Below are 15,827 nucleotides of genomic sequence, written 5' to 3'. Positions count from 1 at the left end.
TAATGTCCAGGCATTAAATATAAATATAAAAACTTTAGATTAAATAAAATTAATTATAAAAGAAACAGTATATACAACTATTTTTGTATTAGATGCAGAAACAAGGCAGGTTGTGACAGTTGTTCCGAATATGTTTATGTAGGTTAATACATAACCTACAATGTTATGTAACTTAACATAACATAACATTACAGCCTTACCAATGAGGCTGTAAGAGGTTCACCGTGTTCATTAAAGAGACATTCTGTCTCTGTAGCACCGACCAAAAGGTAAAATTTCTAAAAGTTTGTGTCCAGGGTGTGGGGTCTAAGGAGATGTCAGCTGCCCTTTTCCTGACCCTTGACCTGTACAAGAACTGAATGGAGAGAAGGTCAACCCTGATGATCCTTTCTGCAGACCTGATTGTTCCACTCTGGACCGGTTCTGTGCTGTTGATGAACCAAATCACCAAGCCTTCTTCTGAACAGTGTCTATGTCACACTGTGTTGAAGATGGTGAGGAGTGGGCTGGGGGGGATTTTCTGTTAGTCCAGTAAACCAGCAGATCCACCTCTCTACATACAGACTCATCCCTGTCCAAGGTCAGACCAATAACAGTGGTGCCATCTGCAAACTTCAGGACCTTCACATGGGTCACTGAGGTCCTGTCATCCGAGTATAGAGAGAAGAAAAGTTGGGGGTTCTGGGGGTTCTGGTACTGGTTGTTCTTAAGGGTGAAAAGAAAAAGTTAAAAGAAAGCATGAAAGAAGGAAAGATAAAGAAAGAAAGAAAAATGGAAGAGAAGATAAAGAAAGAAATCGATGACATAACCACCTTAACCAGCAGATGGCGGTGTTGCAAACGAAAACTTCCCGTAAAAAATCGAAGCAGAAGGAACTGACGGACCATAGGAGCTCGGTTGGAATTAGCATCACCATCATGTCTCGGTGACCGAGTCCGTGTATCAGGGACAGCATCCTGAGAGGGGCCTTACTGTTCCGAAACGGAATCCTTAAGATGGCAGGCGAGGAGGAGAGGGGAGTGGTTCGAGTWAAAGTCAAGGTAGGCTGCGAACGGCGGTGGTTGCTGGCGGCTAGCGGCGCCGTTAACCCCGTTCTCGTTGTGTTTACGTCTTTGTCAGAGCAGCTGACCCCACAGCAGGTTATCCTGGACACGGTAGTTTCYGCGGGGCTGAGAAAATGAGCTCAGAACYAAACACTGTCTATGTCTGTGCTGTCTGTTTCTCGCCGGCTTTGTTTACTGTCGCGGATTGTCAGGCATAAGGTCCACAAAGCTCCTGCCTCTTTCCTCTTATTAGCTGCTTTTATAGATTATGTCGACAGGTCACAGCTGAAGCTTTAACGCTGTTTATCAGGGATCAATAAACAACTCTCTTAGCCAAACACTGAACCTGGGGACTGACGTCACCTCTTCGGTCAGAAACCGCGTGCGTGCGCGCGCACAGTTAACCGTGTGACGTGATTTCTCCGCCAACCACCCGGAGAGGAGAAGCTGCTTGTTGTAGTGATGCTGCTTTAAAACTGGCTGCAGAAATCAAGGTGAAATTGTTAAAACCCGGAGCTCGAACCCCATAAGAGGCACTTCTGCAAAACAATGAGGATATTTTATAAGATTTATTCAGAGTCATAAATAAGTTAGGGGTGAGGTCCTCTTTCAACCCTCTTAATTTTTCTTTATTTATTTACAAGCTGTCAAACTTCCTGTGTCCTTTTCAAAATGGCTTTGACCAATAGCTCCCCAGTATTKCTGAAGGTCTGTGGTACAGATGGCCATTGGATTTTGGATGTMATTTTTATAGACCAATAAGATTTTAGCAACTGCCATGGGATATAAATGTTACTAGGCAATAGATGGTGTAGCATACCACTGTTCTATGGATGACTGATCAAAATTGGTAGCAAAACTGGAAATAAATAGATGCTTCATAAAGTAACTAATGTGGCATAGAAGTAGTTTTTAGCTGCAAATGTGTACTTTGCTATGCRTTTGTAGCTAAATACGCACAACATTTGCTACAGTYAACCATTTGTGGCAAATGGTTGACTGTTATTGCATTCAGGCAATAAAATGTTTATTTAAAAAAATAATGTAATTATTTATTTGCATCTTTTTATGTATTTCTAATATTGCATGAAAAAGGTTTAAGTGGTTAAATGAGTAATTTACAGAATGTGCCACGTTATTTAATTATTTTATTTGCATAGCACATTTCAGCAACAAGGCAATTCAAAGTGCTTCACATCATAAAAGCACAAAAATTAAAATTAATTTTAAAAAAACAACAACATACAGTCAACAATTAAGAAACCAATAACATACATTACATGTTAAGTGCCATCATAAAAATCATCAGTACACATAAAAAATGTTGGCCAATGTTCCATTTATTATGGTTCTAAAACAACTCTAATGAGGTTTTTAGTCATGATTTTTATCAGATTAATCACCAAAATTAGGGGTGCACTGGTTAATCGGCCAGCCGATTTATCAGCACGGATTTCAATTAATCAATCAATCAATCAATCAATCAAATTTTATTTGTATATCACATTTCAGCAGCAGGGCATTTTACATACTTAAAAACAAAAACACAGAGTCATGTAACATTGAATAAACAGTAAGAAAGAGAGATTAAAAAATAGTAATAAAAAACTAAAGTTAATGGTTAATAGTTTCCTTAATTTTTGGAGACTGGTGACCGACCAATACTTGCATGTGAAGCCAATCTTCTCTTCTGGTCTTATCTACATCAGCAAAGGTCTAAAAATCAAACTCTGTCCTCTTCTGCTCTCCCATGAGAGAGGTTTGACTGACAGACCGGCCCAGCAGGTCATTCTGCATGTTTGCAGTTAACAATAGTCACCCAACTATTGCAAACACAGTGACTATTTTGCTACATTTAGCAATATTTCAGACGAAAAAAATTGGTATTGGGGTATTGGCAAAAATTGGAATCGGCAGGTCATGCTTTTTACAGACTGGTAATCTGCGATTGGCCAATCGGTGCACCCCTAGTCAGAATAACTGATTACTAAAACATTTTAATGATCTACTACTAAAATAACCTAAAAAATAAATTCTATCTGTGCATAAAAACATGTTTCACCTGAGTGATTGGCACGGTAATGAAGCTGGTGAATACTTGCCAGTTGAGTGGTAATAAAATCACCTCCTTTCAGATCAAATGATGTTTTATACCATATTGATTAACATTTATTGCCATGTTTTTTGCATATGTAGGACAAACAAACCTTTGTTGAATTGACACTTTAGAAATTGTGTTGGGATTTCTTCTAGAAATGCGATGGAGCACTTCCTGTGGAGTCTCGCTCCTTTGCTGTTGATCCTCAGATAACGTCACTGGAGGTCCTGCAGCATATCCTCATCAGAGCCTTCGACCTCAACGGGTAAGAAGCGTCAGGTTGAGTAGATCTAGTCTCGAGTTTATTTGAACGAGTTCCACTAAATAATTTTTTTTTCGTTATCTGATTGGGGGAAAAAAACCAAACAAACCAACTAGGAAGCGGAATTTCAGTGTAAGCTACCTGTCTCGAGATCGAAGCAGCGTGGAGATGTACCTGTCTCTGCTGTCTGACTGGGATCTGGACGTTGCATTTATGAGTGCAGCCAAGCCGTTCCTGCAGCTCAAGATGGATGTGAAGCCTTCTGAGGACAGTAAGAACAGCAGTTCAGTTTTAAAGGAAACCATGCCATAAAGACAGTGAGCCGTACTGTAATATTTACTCGGCGTAAAATAAGTGTAGTGAGTCTCATCTGTTTTTTGCCGGGCTTCAGGTCCAGTAATGGAAGACTGGGACATCATAAGCCCAAAAGATGTGATTGGTTCAGAGCTGCTGCTTGGAGAAAGGACCAGGTCTTTGGCTTCTGCAGCGCTTCCCTTCACTCAGTCTCTGCTGTCCCAGGTACGTTCATCTTCTTTCAGATTTTTTTTTTGTATTCAGTATTTTCTAGGGTGCACTGACAAATCTGCCTCAATTTCCTTAATTTTGGTTGATTAATGATCTGATTTTCAGACCGCAAAAGGTATCAAAATCAACCATGCCTATGAGTGAGGGCAAGGCTGACATACTGACCCATCCACCAAGTCATGTCTGCGTGAGGCTGAGTAAAATCAACTGTCACATCTCTGTTGCTAATTTACTGACTTTTCAGACAAAAAAATGAGTATCGGCCAAAAATGCTGAGATGATTGACTAGAAAATGGTAAATAGCTTTAGACTTCCATAGAACCTTACCAAGTCACTACAGTCATTTACCCATTCATGCGCACACTCACACACCAATGGTGGTAAACTACTGGATAGCAGCCACAGCTGCCCTGTGTTTGTTATGGACAATCCACGACGGGCACAGAAGTCCGACAACAGAACACAGAACCACTCAGGTTCAGTTCAGGGGGGCCGTCCCTCCCAACCACGCCCCTCCAGCTCTCACTGTCATTGCCCATGTGAGCGTTGAAATCCCCCAGCAGAACAAGGGAGTCCCCAGGAGGGGCACTCTCCAGTACCCCCTCCAAGGACTCCAAGAAGGGTGGGTAATCTGAACTGTTGTTTGGCATCTAAGCACAAACAACAGTCAGAACTTGTCCCTCCACTCATAGGAGGAGGGAGGCTACCCTCTCATTCGCTGGGGTGGAAGAGGTGGTGTGCAGACACCAAGATGGGGGGCAACAAGTATGCCTACTCCTGCCTGGTGCATCTCACCATGGGCAACTCCAGAGTGGAAGAATGTCCAATCCCTCTCGAGGAGACTGGTTCCAGAATCAAACTCATGCATTGAGGTGAGACCAACTATTTCTAGTCAGAACCTCTCAACCTCGCACGCTAACTCAGACTCCTTCCCCACCAGAGAGGTGACATTCCACGTCCCAAGAGCCAGCTTCTGTCGCTGAGTATACGTTCACCAAGGTCCTCGCCCTTGGCCCACCACCCATCCCACACTGCATTCGACCCCTTTGGCCCCTCCTACAGGTGATGAGTCCATGGAAGGGGGGACCCACATTTCCTCTTAGGGCTGTGCCCAGCCGGGCTCCATGGGTTGAAACCCAGCCACCAGGCACTCGCCAACGTGCCCCACCTCCAGGCCTGACTCCAGAGTGGGGCCCCGTCCAGGAGAGGGAACACTGTCTTCAACGATTGTGTGCATCATAAGGGGTCTTTGGGCTGCACTTTGTCTGGCTCCTCACCTAGCACCTGTCTGCCTCGGGTGGTCCTACAAGAGCCATAAAGCCCCTGTCAGCATTGCTCCTAGGATCACTGGGATCTAATCCAATCCAAAAACACTGACTTTATTTTCAAGAAGTGATCAAGTTAGAACAGTTCTTTGTTGAATCCAAGTGTTTGTTTCCTCGGTTGTGTTCAGGTGGGACGGACCCTGTCCCGAGTCCAGCAGGCCTTCACCTGGTCTTATGGAGAGGAGATCAAGCCTTTCAAACCTCCACTTAGTGATTCAGAGTTTCACAGCTACCTTAACGGACAGGGCCAGCTGACTCGGCCCGAAGAACTCCGACTGCGGATCTACCACGGTGGCGTGGAGCCGTCGCTGCGAAAGGTTTCCACTTTGTATTGCCTTGTTGCTGAAAATGTGCTATATAAATAAAATTACCTTTCCCCACACCCTTTACTAACAGTCATAAATTTAAGTTGCCTTTTATGCGTTTTTCTTGCTATTAACCCTTTCTTTCTTTGCAGTTAACCTACGGTAGCTCTGTTGTTCTGTTACTATAGATACATTATACAGAATGAGCGTTAATTCTACTACTTTGGATGTTTATGGCTTCCAGCTACTTGACTGGAAGCATAAATTTGATTGTAACATCAGATCAATATGTAGTTCAGAAGTGTGGGCCAACTGAAAATGTATATAATTTACTGTACAATATATAAACTCAACACTTGGTCAGATCTCTATTTGACTTTCATTACACTCTTTAAGCCACCAGCTTCATTAGTAATGACCATTTGTGGCTTAACTTCATTGAGGATGACATCACCGATGTCAGTCGACAGGATTCCTCGTGATTGTGTCGGCCATAATGTGGTCATGAAATACTACTTCTGAACTAATTATGTATGTTGGTCTATTGTGGAGGAATTCTGGACCAGTCTTTGCAGAATTGATTTACACATTGTGGCGCCGCATAGTCTAGTGGTAAAGTAAGTGCACTAAATATAGAGATTGTGACCATGATTTTACACCAGCTGTACACATAAAATTGAAAACACAAAGTTTTGGGATGAAAAAATTGTTCAAAACCAGCTCATGAGTTAGTCATTCTTTACTGTACAGGTCAGGTCTTAGTTGCTCATGCTTATGAGTTTTTGACTAAATTGTTTGTCTTTAAAAAGGCATGCACACATATACCATACATACATAATTTCTGAATATTTCATTGTTAGGTGGTTTGGCGGTACCTCCTTAATGTGTACCCCGATGGACTGAGCGGTCAGGAGAGAATGGACTACATGAAGAAGAAGACGAGGGAGTACGAGCAACTGAAGAGGGAGTGGACGGCCAGGGCCAGCCACGAGGACCTGGAGTTTATCCGTGGGAATGTCCTCAAGGACGTGCTGAGGACAGACCGGGCTCATCCGTATTACGCAGGCTCAGAAGACAGTCCGCACCTGACTGCCCTCACAGACCTGCTCACCACATTTGCCATCACACATCCTCAGGTGTGGAGACATGCTCAGTGCTATGAGTTTTTACAGTTTGTGGCTGAAAGGGTGCAGCAATCTTCTGAAAATAGATGAAAAAAATACCCCATCCCTCAAAGAAGGTTCAAATAAATGCAACACTACTAAAGGGAAGGACACTGTATGGTGCTCTTACCTTTTTGTATGTCGCTTTAGGTGCTGAATGTATACTGTGCAAAGTGTTTGTGTCAGTTGTGTGTCAACTCTCCTCAATCTGAAATGTTCAATTGTTTCCCTGAATTGCAGTCTTCTGGATGTCTAAGTTTCTGTATACTGAACTCTGCCAGCCATTCACTACACTCAGATTTCAGGCTATAAGAGCTGAAGCTGTGTGCCGACTGCTCATCGCTTATTCTTTGGTCCATTAACTTTACTCAGAGCTTGAATGAATCCGTGGTCAACTGGTAACATTGTAATGTAGAGTTGTGTACAGCTCTGGCTCCAGAGGAATTGGCTTTTTTTGACATCAGGTAGACTAAGAAAGCTTTTACTTTAATACAAATACATCAGCAAACCTTTATAAAACCTTTCAAATAAAATTACCAGGTTTATAATACAAAAAAAAGCAAGACAATGCACACCGAAAAGAAAAATCAGACGGGAAACAAGCCCTGATTCTTTTTTTATATATAAATTTTTCAAAAACATGGCTTACATGGTTTTCTGCTTCCCAGCAGAAGGACATTATTCACACTTTCCTGAACCATCAACAAGAGAAAGAAAGTCACTCTCTGTTCCAAACCACCCAGCTTTTCAATCATCCTGTACCATTTCTAATTGAGGGGTGGAGTCAACATTTACACGTCTATATAAAAATAGACACAAACACTTAACTAATTAAAAATAAACCATTACCATATTTACAGTTAGCTTGAACAATCTAACTAAAACAATCTAAACCCAAACAGAATCCAATCTCCCCTTCCTCTCAGCCAGTGTGGATTTTATTTAAAACTATTACAAGTAACAAACGGCAGCTGACACAAGATATTGGAAATTAATGTCCCATTAAAAATACACATATTTTGTGTTGCTTGTTTATTTATAAATGTCCTCATTTAAATAATGGCGTGACGCCAACATGTTCTCATTACCTTTGTAACGAGTTGAACTTTGTTTTACGCATCATAAAGTCACTAAAGTAAAATTTTAATGAGGTACTAAGTTCAAATTTTGATAAAAAAGAAACGCTGTCGTTTTACTTGAGTAGCCTACATTATTTTTATAGTCTTTCCACCTCTGCTAGCATGTATAAACACTGATAAACAATGTGGGTGCTGTGGTGGCACATTGGTTAAGCACAGCCAACATAAGAGGCCTTAATCCTCAATGCTGCTGTTGCAGGTTTGATTCCTGGCCTGGTGACCTTTGCTGCATTTCTTCCCTCTCTCTCATTAAGCTACTTTCCTGTCATAGCTCTTTCAAATAAAGGCCACTTGAGCCAAAAAAAACCTTTAAATTTGACTCAAAGTACAGCAGTTCTGAATGACTGCGTACCGGCTTACCTTCACCCTGAGCTCACCTTGCTGTACGCTTTGAGTGTTAGGTCTGTTCCAAAGACCTAACACTTTGGTTTCGGTTTTGTAGTTGTTGAGTATTTCCAACTCTTTTGTTGATTTTGCCTAATTGACCACAGGACATAAGTAGATTAAATTTCAATTCACCAATACTTTATTGACCCCAAAGGGAAATTAAATAAAACTTAAAATAAATTTTAAACTGTTTAGTGTAGAACTACAGCAATGCATTCTTGGCACAGAGTAATTTGTTTCACCACATCAGGATTGAGGAGGAGAGGAAAGGAAATGAAACTACTGCACAAACTATCTTCACCACTTCAAAATAAGAGCATGAATACTTGAAGAATTCTTAAAAGTTGGTAACCAAAACTTTTACACAGATCTCAAACTTTATTCAAATAAAAGTTTACAAAACAGCAAAGTAGGTTGACGCTTTTTAAATTTATCTGTAAAAATTAATTTTGGGGAAACTAAGTATGCTAAAAGTTTTTAAAGTTAGCAAAAAAAAAAGCAAACAAATAATTTGTCACGCTGTTAGCAGATTAGTGGGAGTGTGCTCATCACTGTTTAAAGCACATATTCTAAGCATATTTGACTAAAGAAGTTTCTAACTTTCTGCTGACGCTGTTTTTCAGATCTCCTACTGCCAAGGCATGAGCGACATAGCCTCACCTATACTTGCAGTAATGGACAACGAAGCACACACCTTCATTTGTTTTTGTGGCATTATGAAACGCTTAGAGGGGAACTTTCGGCCAGACGGGCAGCTCATGTCCATTAAGTTCCAGCACCTGAAGCTGCTTCTGCAGTACTCTGATCCTGAGTTCTACGTCTATCTGGTGTCCCGGGGAGCCGACGACCTCTTTTTTTGTTATCGGTGGCTCCTCCTGGAGCTCAAGCGAGAGTTTGCATTTGATGACGCTTTGAGGATGCTGGAGGTAACTTGGAGCTCCCTGCCCCCAGATCCTCCAGAAACCGAGGTGGAACTTGTGGGGCCACTGCTAGAGGGAGACGAAACGACGTCGTGCAAAGACGAGGCTGTTAACTGCCTTAAAGATGAGGAGGTACAAAAAGAGAAGCAGCGTAGACGACATATGCTGAGACCATCCAGAGAGGAAACGAATATGAGGAGGAATCCCATCACTGGAGGGAAGGCCGATCAAACTGTAGGCTCTGGTGTAGAAATGGAAGGCGTTGAAGATGGTCATTCTGAAGAAATGTCAAAGAAGTCAAATTTGCAGGGTCATTTCTTTCAGAGACAACTCAGTTTTGGGGAGTTTAAATACTACACAGCTCGAAGCCAAGGCAGCTTTGATATGGAGGATCAGGAGCAGCCGCAGGGTTCTGCGACTTCGGAAGCAAACAACCCAAGGCGGCAGTCAACAGTTGACAGCGAGGACGACCCCGGAGAAAGAACCCCTCTCATTAGAAACTCTGACTACGGTTTGTCTCCAATAACTTCGCACACTCACTTCACTGGAGGACTTCCAGTCTGGAAAACTGGCTCATCCGTCTCTCCCACATCTTCACCTACAAACTCCAGCTGGCCAGGAGTTTCTCTGGACTTTCCTCTGGTGTCCACAGCTTCATCTGCAGCGAATTTAAGTGAGACCTCATCAAGAACTGGCTCTAAAGTATCAACCTCTTCAGCACAAGGTATTAGCTCTCCAACCGGTACTTCTAAAACATCAGCCGCCTCTCCTCCCACTCAGAATAGATCTGTTCTCTCCTCGCCCATTTTGTCGTTTGGCGGAGGCTCCTCTGCGAACAACCTCCCCTCGCCTGGCAACAAATCCCCCAGCACCAAAGCGAACACACCAAGCTCTTTAAAACCTGAAAGCACCAGCATCAAGCCCTGCTCTTTGCCGCCTCCTCACGAGTTCGGCAAAGGGAACCCCTTCATGCTGTTCTTGTGCCTGTCCATCTTGTTGGAGCACCGGGACCACATCATGAAGAACAACATGGACTACAATGAGATCGCCATGCACTTTGATCGCCTGGTGCGACGCCACAACCTCAGCAGGGTGCTGCAGAGAGCCAAGGCCTTGTTTGCAGACTATTTACAGAGCGAAGTCTGGGACTCGGAAGAAGGGGATGAGGTCAGCTCAGATTCTCCGACAACAGCTGCCCCGCAGTCCCCCTCTTCAACCATCTCCACCAGGCCCATCTATAGCCCGCTAGCCTCACCTCCATCATCACCCAACTCGACTTACAACCTGGCCACCACCATTCCCTYCCCTTCAGCTCAAGTCTCCCTTTCCTCGGTGTCCTGATTCCCTCACTGGATTTTAAATGGATTTCTCAGTTGACTCTTGGTAACCTGTTGGAGATCTTTTTCAAATAGCCCCTTCCCTCCTGCTGAATTGGTCTGTTACCAATCTCCCCATGCTATGTATGCCTGATTACATGTATTCCCTATATCCGTCTGCATCATAATGTTTCATCTTTCTCTCTATTTGTCTGAAATATGGGCTCAGACGGCTTCGTTGGCGGCTGTTTTCTCACATGCTGTTGAAACATGAAATACTCATTCAGTCCTTCTGCGTTCTGTAACTGATGATCTGCTCTCTTCATTCAGCCTCTTCTTTGTAGCTTTGCTTACAAGTTCGGTTGCAGTCATCTCAGGAGTGTCTCACCTGGAACCCTGAACAAAGTCACCAGAGAATATCCTCAATCTGGCTTCATTAAACACAAAACGTTTGTCTATTCCTCTTTAAAAAAAACTTTCATGCCTTATATCTTCTGTCTTTTTTTGATACGTATCCAAGCTGCTGTATTGTTGGTTTTGATAGCACTCTGCATTGGGTCGAACTCATAGGCTGTATGCAAAAAATGGACGTAGCCACTGTGATGTCAACCATTGCTTTGTGTTATTTTAATTCTATTTCTACATTATGGGGGAGGCAGGATATCAGGAACACATGTAATTTGATATACGATAAATTAATGTCTATTAAGACTGACTCAATTTTCTTGAGTCTGTCTTATTTCTTGGTGATTTTCTAATTGCTCTTTGTGAGCTTTAGGATCCATCAAGTGTTGACATCAGTAGCTGTAAAAATTCACCCAGCAGGTCAAATATTCAGCTGAACACAAAATTATTCATACCTTTGGTATATCTTTTCCTGTGTTTTCTTAACTTTTTAGAGATGTCTGTCTCGTTTCCTATCAAAACCTCTCTTGGCTAAATGAAATCAAATAAAATCTGGATCTCAGGGGTATTAGTAATTTGAGGCTTAACCGTGCTAATGGATTGTTGAATTTGCATGCATGGTATTTTAAATATTTCCTATCGAATATTGCATCCAAGCAGTGTTTTGTGATTGCAATATGGAATACATTGATACTGCAACAGTTGCTTTGATTGTTGTTTGATAAATATTTTTGTTGCTCTCATAGACATGGAAAACTGGTCGTTCTTTTATTTTGGTTATTTTAACATGTGCTTTAAAACTGGGCTCTTTTAATAGTTTACTGAAATAAGTAGTGGAAAAACATTTAGTGACTATATATTGTTAAATGCTTTTTCTCAATGAGACTCTGCCACCTATGGGGTCATCAGTGGTGCTGTGGTTTGGACGTTGGTCAAATTGGATCCATGCTCCAAGGACAACCAGCCTTCCAGCTGGTCGTCCTAGAGTCAGTCAGTTTACTCCTTTAGGTAGAGGCATGCTACAGGAGTAAATGACATAAACCAATTTAATGTTGTCTACCAGTCATTTCATAACCCAGGGTCCATATTCTCACAGATTCCTCTCAGAGAGCTTTTACCTTAAGCTAGAAATTCCTGCCAAGGACTGCTGGCTTAAAAGAGTGGCAGTAAAATCAACTTTTTAAAGCTTTTCATCATGCTATAATGTTACTCCCTCATCAAAAACATGTCTATAGTGTTGCTTTGATTGTTGTTTGAGAAATCCTTACATTCCCATGGCAACCATTCGTGGCGCTTTGCTCATACAAAGCGCCACCTTTTCCCCACAAAGCTCCTCCTTGGAGCTGCAGTCTCCAGCCGAGCTTCTGCCTCATAACGCTGCCCTTCCTCGTGCCTGACCCGCTCAGCTCCTCCAGACAGGCGGCAGCAGTAAAACACTTGGTTGAACTGCACAGCGTCTGTTGAGGTCATTATATGGACCGCCTCTCAGTTCAGCGCTCCTAAGAATGGTTGAAAGCGGCATAATGAATAACACCGTTTGTGATGATGTGCTCAAGGCGGAGTTTCGGAAAGAGCAGGAGCTTCTTAAAGAGACAGAAGTCCAGTTTTAAGGCGTTGAGTTTCTTTCAAGTCATGTTACCTTCATAACAACTGAAGGTAACGTAGGTATTTGACTGCTATAAAATGCCACTATGTGCCTGGAAATGCATAATACCGTAAGAGTGATTCATTCAGCTGCTGAGGTAGGGGTTGACATTCTTCTCTTAGTGATGAGGTGTGGTTGACCCTGTTGCTATGGGTGACGCTGGGACTTGGCCAATAGACTTTGATTGATTATTTGGCTTCTACTATTTAATGGAGATTGGTAAATAATTTCATGGAGTATTACTGCCACCAATTAGTAACAAGTCTGGACCAAATGTCCCCTAACTTTTATTGTACAGAAGGAATGTTCTAAGAAAAATCTTGAAATTCGAGAAATTCTAAGAAATGTTCCTGCGGTGACATCTTTAAAAGCCTCTTTTAGTCTCAGGATTTGTTGAGAATATGGATCCCGGCATTGTTGCTCTCCTTCTTTGGGTAGTATTGATACTTGGCTTGTCTTTGGTGCCAACTTTTTAGTGCTCATCAGCGTCTTTATAACTTGCGAGGGCCCTGAAGGATTCTTCCAGGCTGTTCCCAACGGATGTCAGAGCCACACCAACATAGAAACCCTGATTTGGCTGAGACTGCGTCCATCTTTAGCATACAGTATATGGTTCAGAGTACTCATGTTGTACCTTACAGTGTTTCTAGATTTCTATTTAAATCTATACTTATATAGTATAGTATAGTATACTGATGAGACAAAAGCATCAGTGTGTTATTTTTGAAGCCTTTCATCTTGCTCTGCACAGCCTGATATTTTTGCTTTGTTGTGATTAGAGGTCAGTTGTTCTTAAAAGGACCTGGTGCTTCTGATTTAGAATCAACATGAAGATATGGGAGAACCTGTAAAAAATCAAATCAAAAGTTTTAGCATATGTGAACCTGAGAGATTTTGGGTTATTTCAATGACGGAGTTAACCTCATGCTGCATGACATAAAACTTGCAGGATCTTATGCTAAGAGCTGGGCAGACCGCACAAGACATTGTTTGTATTGACACGCATTAATGAATATACAATTAATGGTAAATTTCAACTAATGATGCAAAGCCTTTTATTGTAAGGGGATCCCAGTTTGAATGATGGATGTTACGCTGTGTTTTTTAGCCAACAGTAAAATAACCACAACAGCAGAACAGCCTGGAGCACAAGTGCCTCTAAATCACTAACTTTGACTTATTCTTTCTGTGCTCTTTATAGTTTACAACACTTTGGGTGAAACTAAATAACAAAGTGAAATATAGTTAAGGACACGGTGATTTTTGGAATCTCTTTAAAGTTTTATTGGTAATTTGACTCTACATTGATGGGATAACTTCAGATTTTCAATAGAACCACTCGGTGTTCTATTGAAAAGTTGCTTACTCAGCAACTTTTAAATGTCCGTTTCTAACCTTTAGATGAGTTGTTTTAAGGAAAAACATGAACAAATTTCTGGAACCTTGGTACTGTCTTGCTTGACTGTGATCCAACTTTGCACCAGCCTTTTCAAGATTTTGGTTCCTACTTTTTGCATGATTTAGTTAATGAGAGCATGTCTTGATTTCAGTCTATGTTTACTAAGTGTTTTATGTTGCCTGGATTATTTCTTTAAAGGTATCTCTAAGATACATCTTTGAATAAAGATTCTAGCTTTTGAGCTAAAAAGGACTTTCCACCTGCTTTGGTTGAAAACGAATCTCCCAAAAGAGATCTTGAATTTCTTCCAAATATAACAAATGAGCTTGTTTTGTTTTGGTTTTTGAAACAAGATGTTCCAAAAAGAATTATTCTAAAAGATCATCGCCTCATTTATCCCTGATCCACTAAATTAAATAAAATCAGAGGTGAATCAACTAAAGCAAACAATGTTGACTAAGGATAAAGGCAGAGAAAATTCCCCCTAATCTAATAATAATAGATCAGCTTTTGCAGAATTATTTCAATATGATCAGGATTAAACCAGGAACTGCATCATGTTGTGATTCCAATGTTTGATCTGAACTATTTGTTTTTCTCTCATGATTGTAATGAGCACAGACAGCGCATGTCTTCTTTTTCTTTTAGATGATCTTTTGTTAGTTTTTCCTTTTTTAATGATGTATACATGGTGACATGCCTTAAATGAGTTTGACAGATCACATTGCAGCAAGGATTGGCAGTCTAAGCGGTGCAGGTTCACCTGCTGGAGCTTTTTCTTCTATTTAACTCCTGAACCATTCAGTCACCATTAAAGTGTACCACCAGGCAAAAAAACAAAACAAAAAACCAATAAATATTTGTTGTGGCACGTCTAATTTTCTGTTTTAAAATGTTTTTTAAGACTGGTGACAGTGATGATGAAATAGAACAGCAGGAATTGTTGATGTATGATTTCTCTACCAAACAGAGACTCAAGAATGCAGCTAACAATTCAGCATTAACAGCTTTATTGTCTTATGTAACACTCGGAAGTTTGTCTGCAGCTTCTCTTTGTGGTGCAGATTGATTTATGGAGCTCAAGAGCAAAATCTTACATTTCTTCAGATTTCCCCATTTGATTGTTTCTTTTCATAATGTGGAGAGCAGCCAATGTCTGCAGAGATGTACAGTGAGCAGATGGACTTTGTTGAGCTGGTGATGAGATGCTGTTGGTTCAAACTCAACTGATGTCACTTCACACAAGTTCATCTTTTAAACACATATTAATGTTGTTTATTGTATATTGGACACAAATAAACAATCATGCATCTTACTAGTCGGTTTTGTTGTGTAGTCTTTTTCTGAATATCTAAAATTCACAAAAACTTTTGACAAAATCCAAATTTAGTTAAAAGTTCTACATTACATTTTTGCCAACCCTGCAGAGTTCCCTTTTGCTTTCTGTAAAGCAAAACATGAGAAATAATCTTCAAAATATTAAGAAGTATCATTATAAAAGAGGTTAAGCGACAATGAATTTATTCTTCGAAACAAGAGAATCTGTGTTATAGATTCTGTGTTGACTTAAAGGCAGAAACAACACATTGTTAAAAAGTGAGAATACAAAAAGGTTTTGGAAATGTACAGTAATCGTCATAGTAGAAACTACACAAAATAAATTATTTTGTTCTGTAACAGAATAATAGAAGAAAACACTAATAAGCTTGGCACTTAGATTGCAAAACGGTTGCACAATAAAATGGAAAATAATAAACAGGTTTGTTCCCATTTATATTAATTCATTTGTTAGATCTGTCAGAAATTGATTGTGCATGTGAATTTCTCTTCCTTTCTCTCAAATATTTGTTACAAAATTATGAATAACCCTGAACCTCCTCGAGTCCATTATACAA

The 15,827-nt window shown here is 40.9% G+C and overlaps 1 protein-coding gene across 1 annotated transcript; it reads left to right on the top strand.

Annotated features, from left to right (window-relative positions):
• The first annotated feature begins 26 nt into the window (after nt 1-26).
• Nucleotides 27-15,247, top strand: tbc1d25 (TBC1 domain family, member 25). The gene is made up of 7 exons (XM_008413001.2): nt 27-1,040; nt 3,297-3,406; nt 3,520-3,674; nt 3,795-3,922; nt 5,382-5,570; nt 6,419-6,694; nt 8,871-15,247. The coding sequence occupies exons 1-7, from the start codon at nt 996-998 to the stop codon at nt 10,506-10,508; spliced, it is 2,541 nt and encodes an 846-aa protein (XP_008411223.1). The 5' UTR covers nt 27-995; the 3' UTR covers nt 10,509-15,247.
• Nucleotides 15,248-15,827: the final 580 nt, after the last annotated feature.

This window comes from Poecilia reticulata, linkage group LG7 (assembly GCF_000633615.1).
Source record: "Poecilia reticulata strain Guanapo linkage group LG7, Guppy_female_1.0+MT, whole genome shotgun sequence".
Taxonomy (NCBI): Eukaryota; Metazoa; Chordata; class Actinopteri; order Cyprinodontiformes; family Poeciliidae; genus Poecilia; species Poecilia reticulata.
Note: the sequence above shows the minus strand (reverse complement) of the source record. Positions and strands in the feature narration are given on the sequence as shown.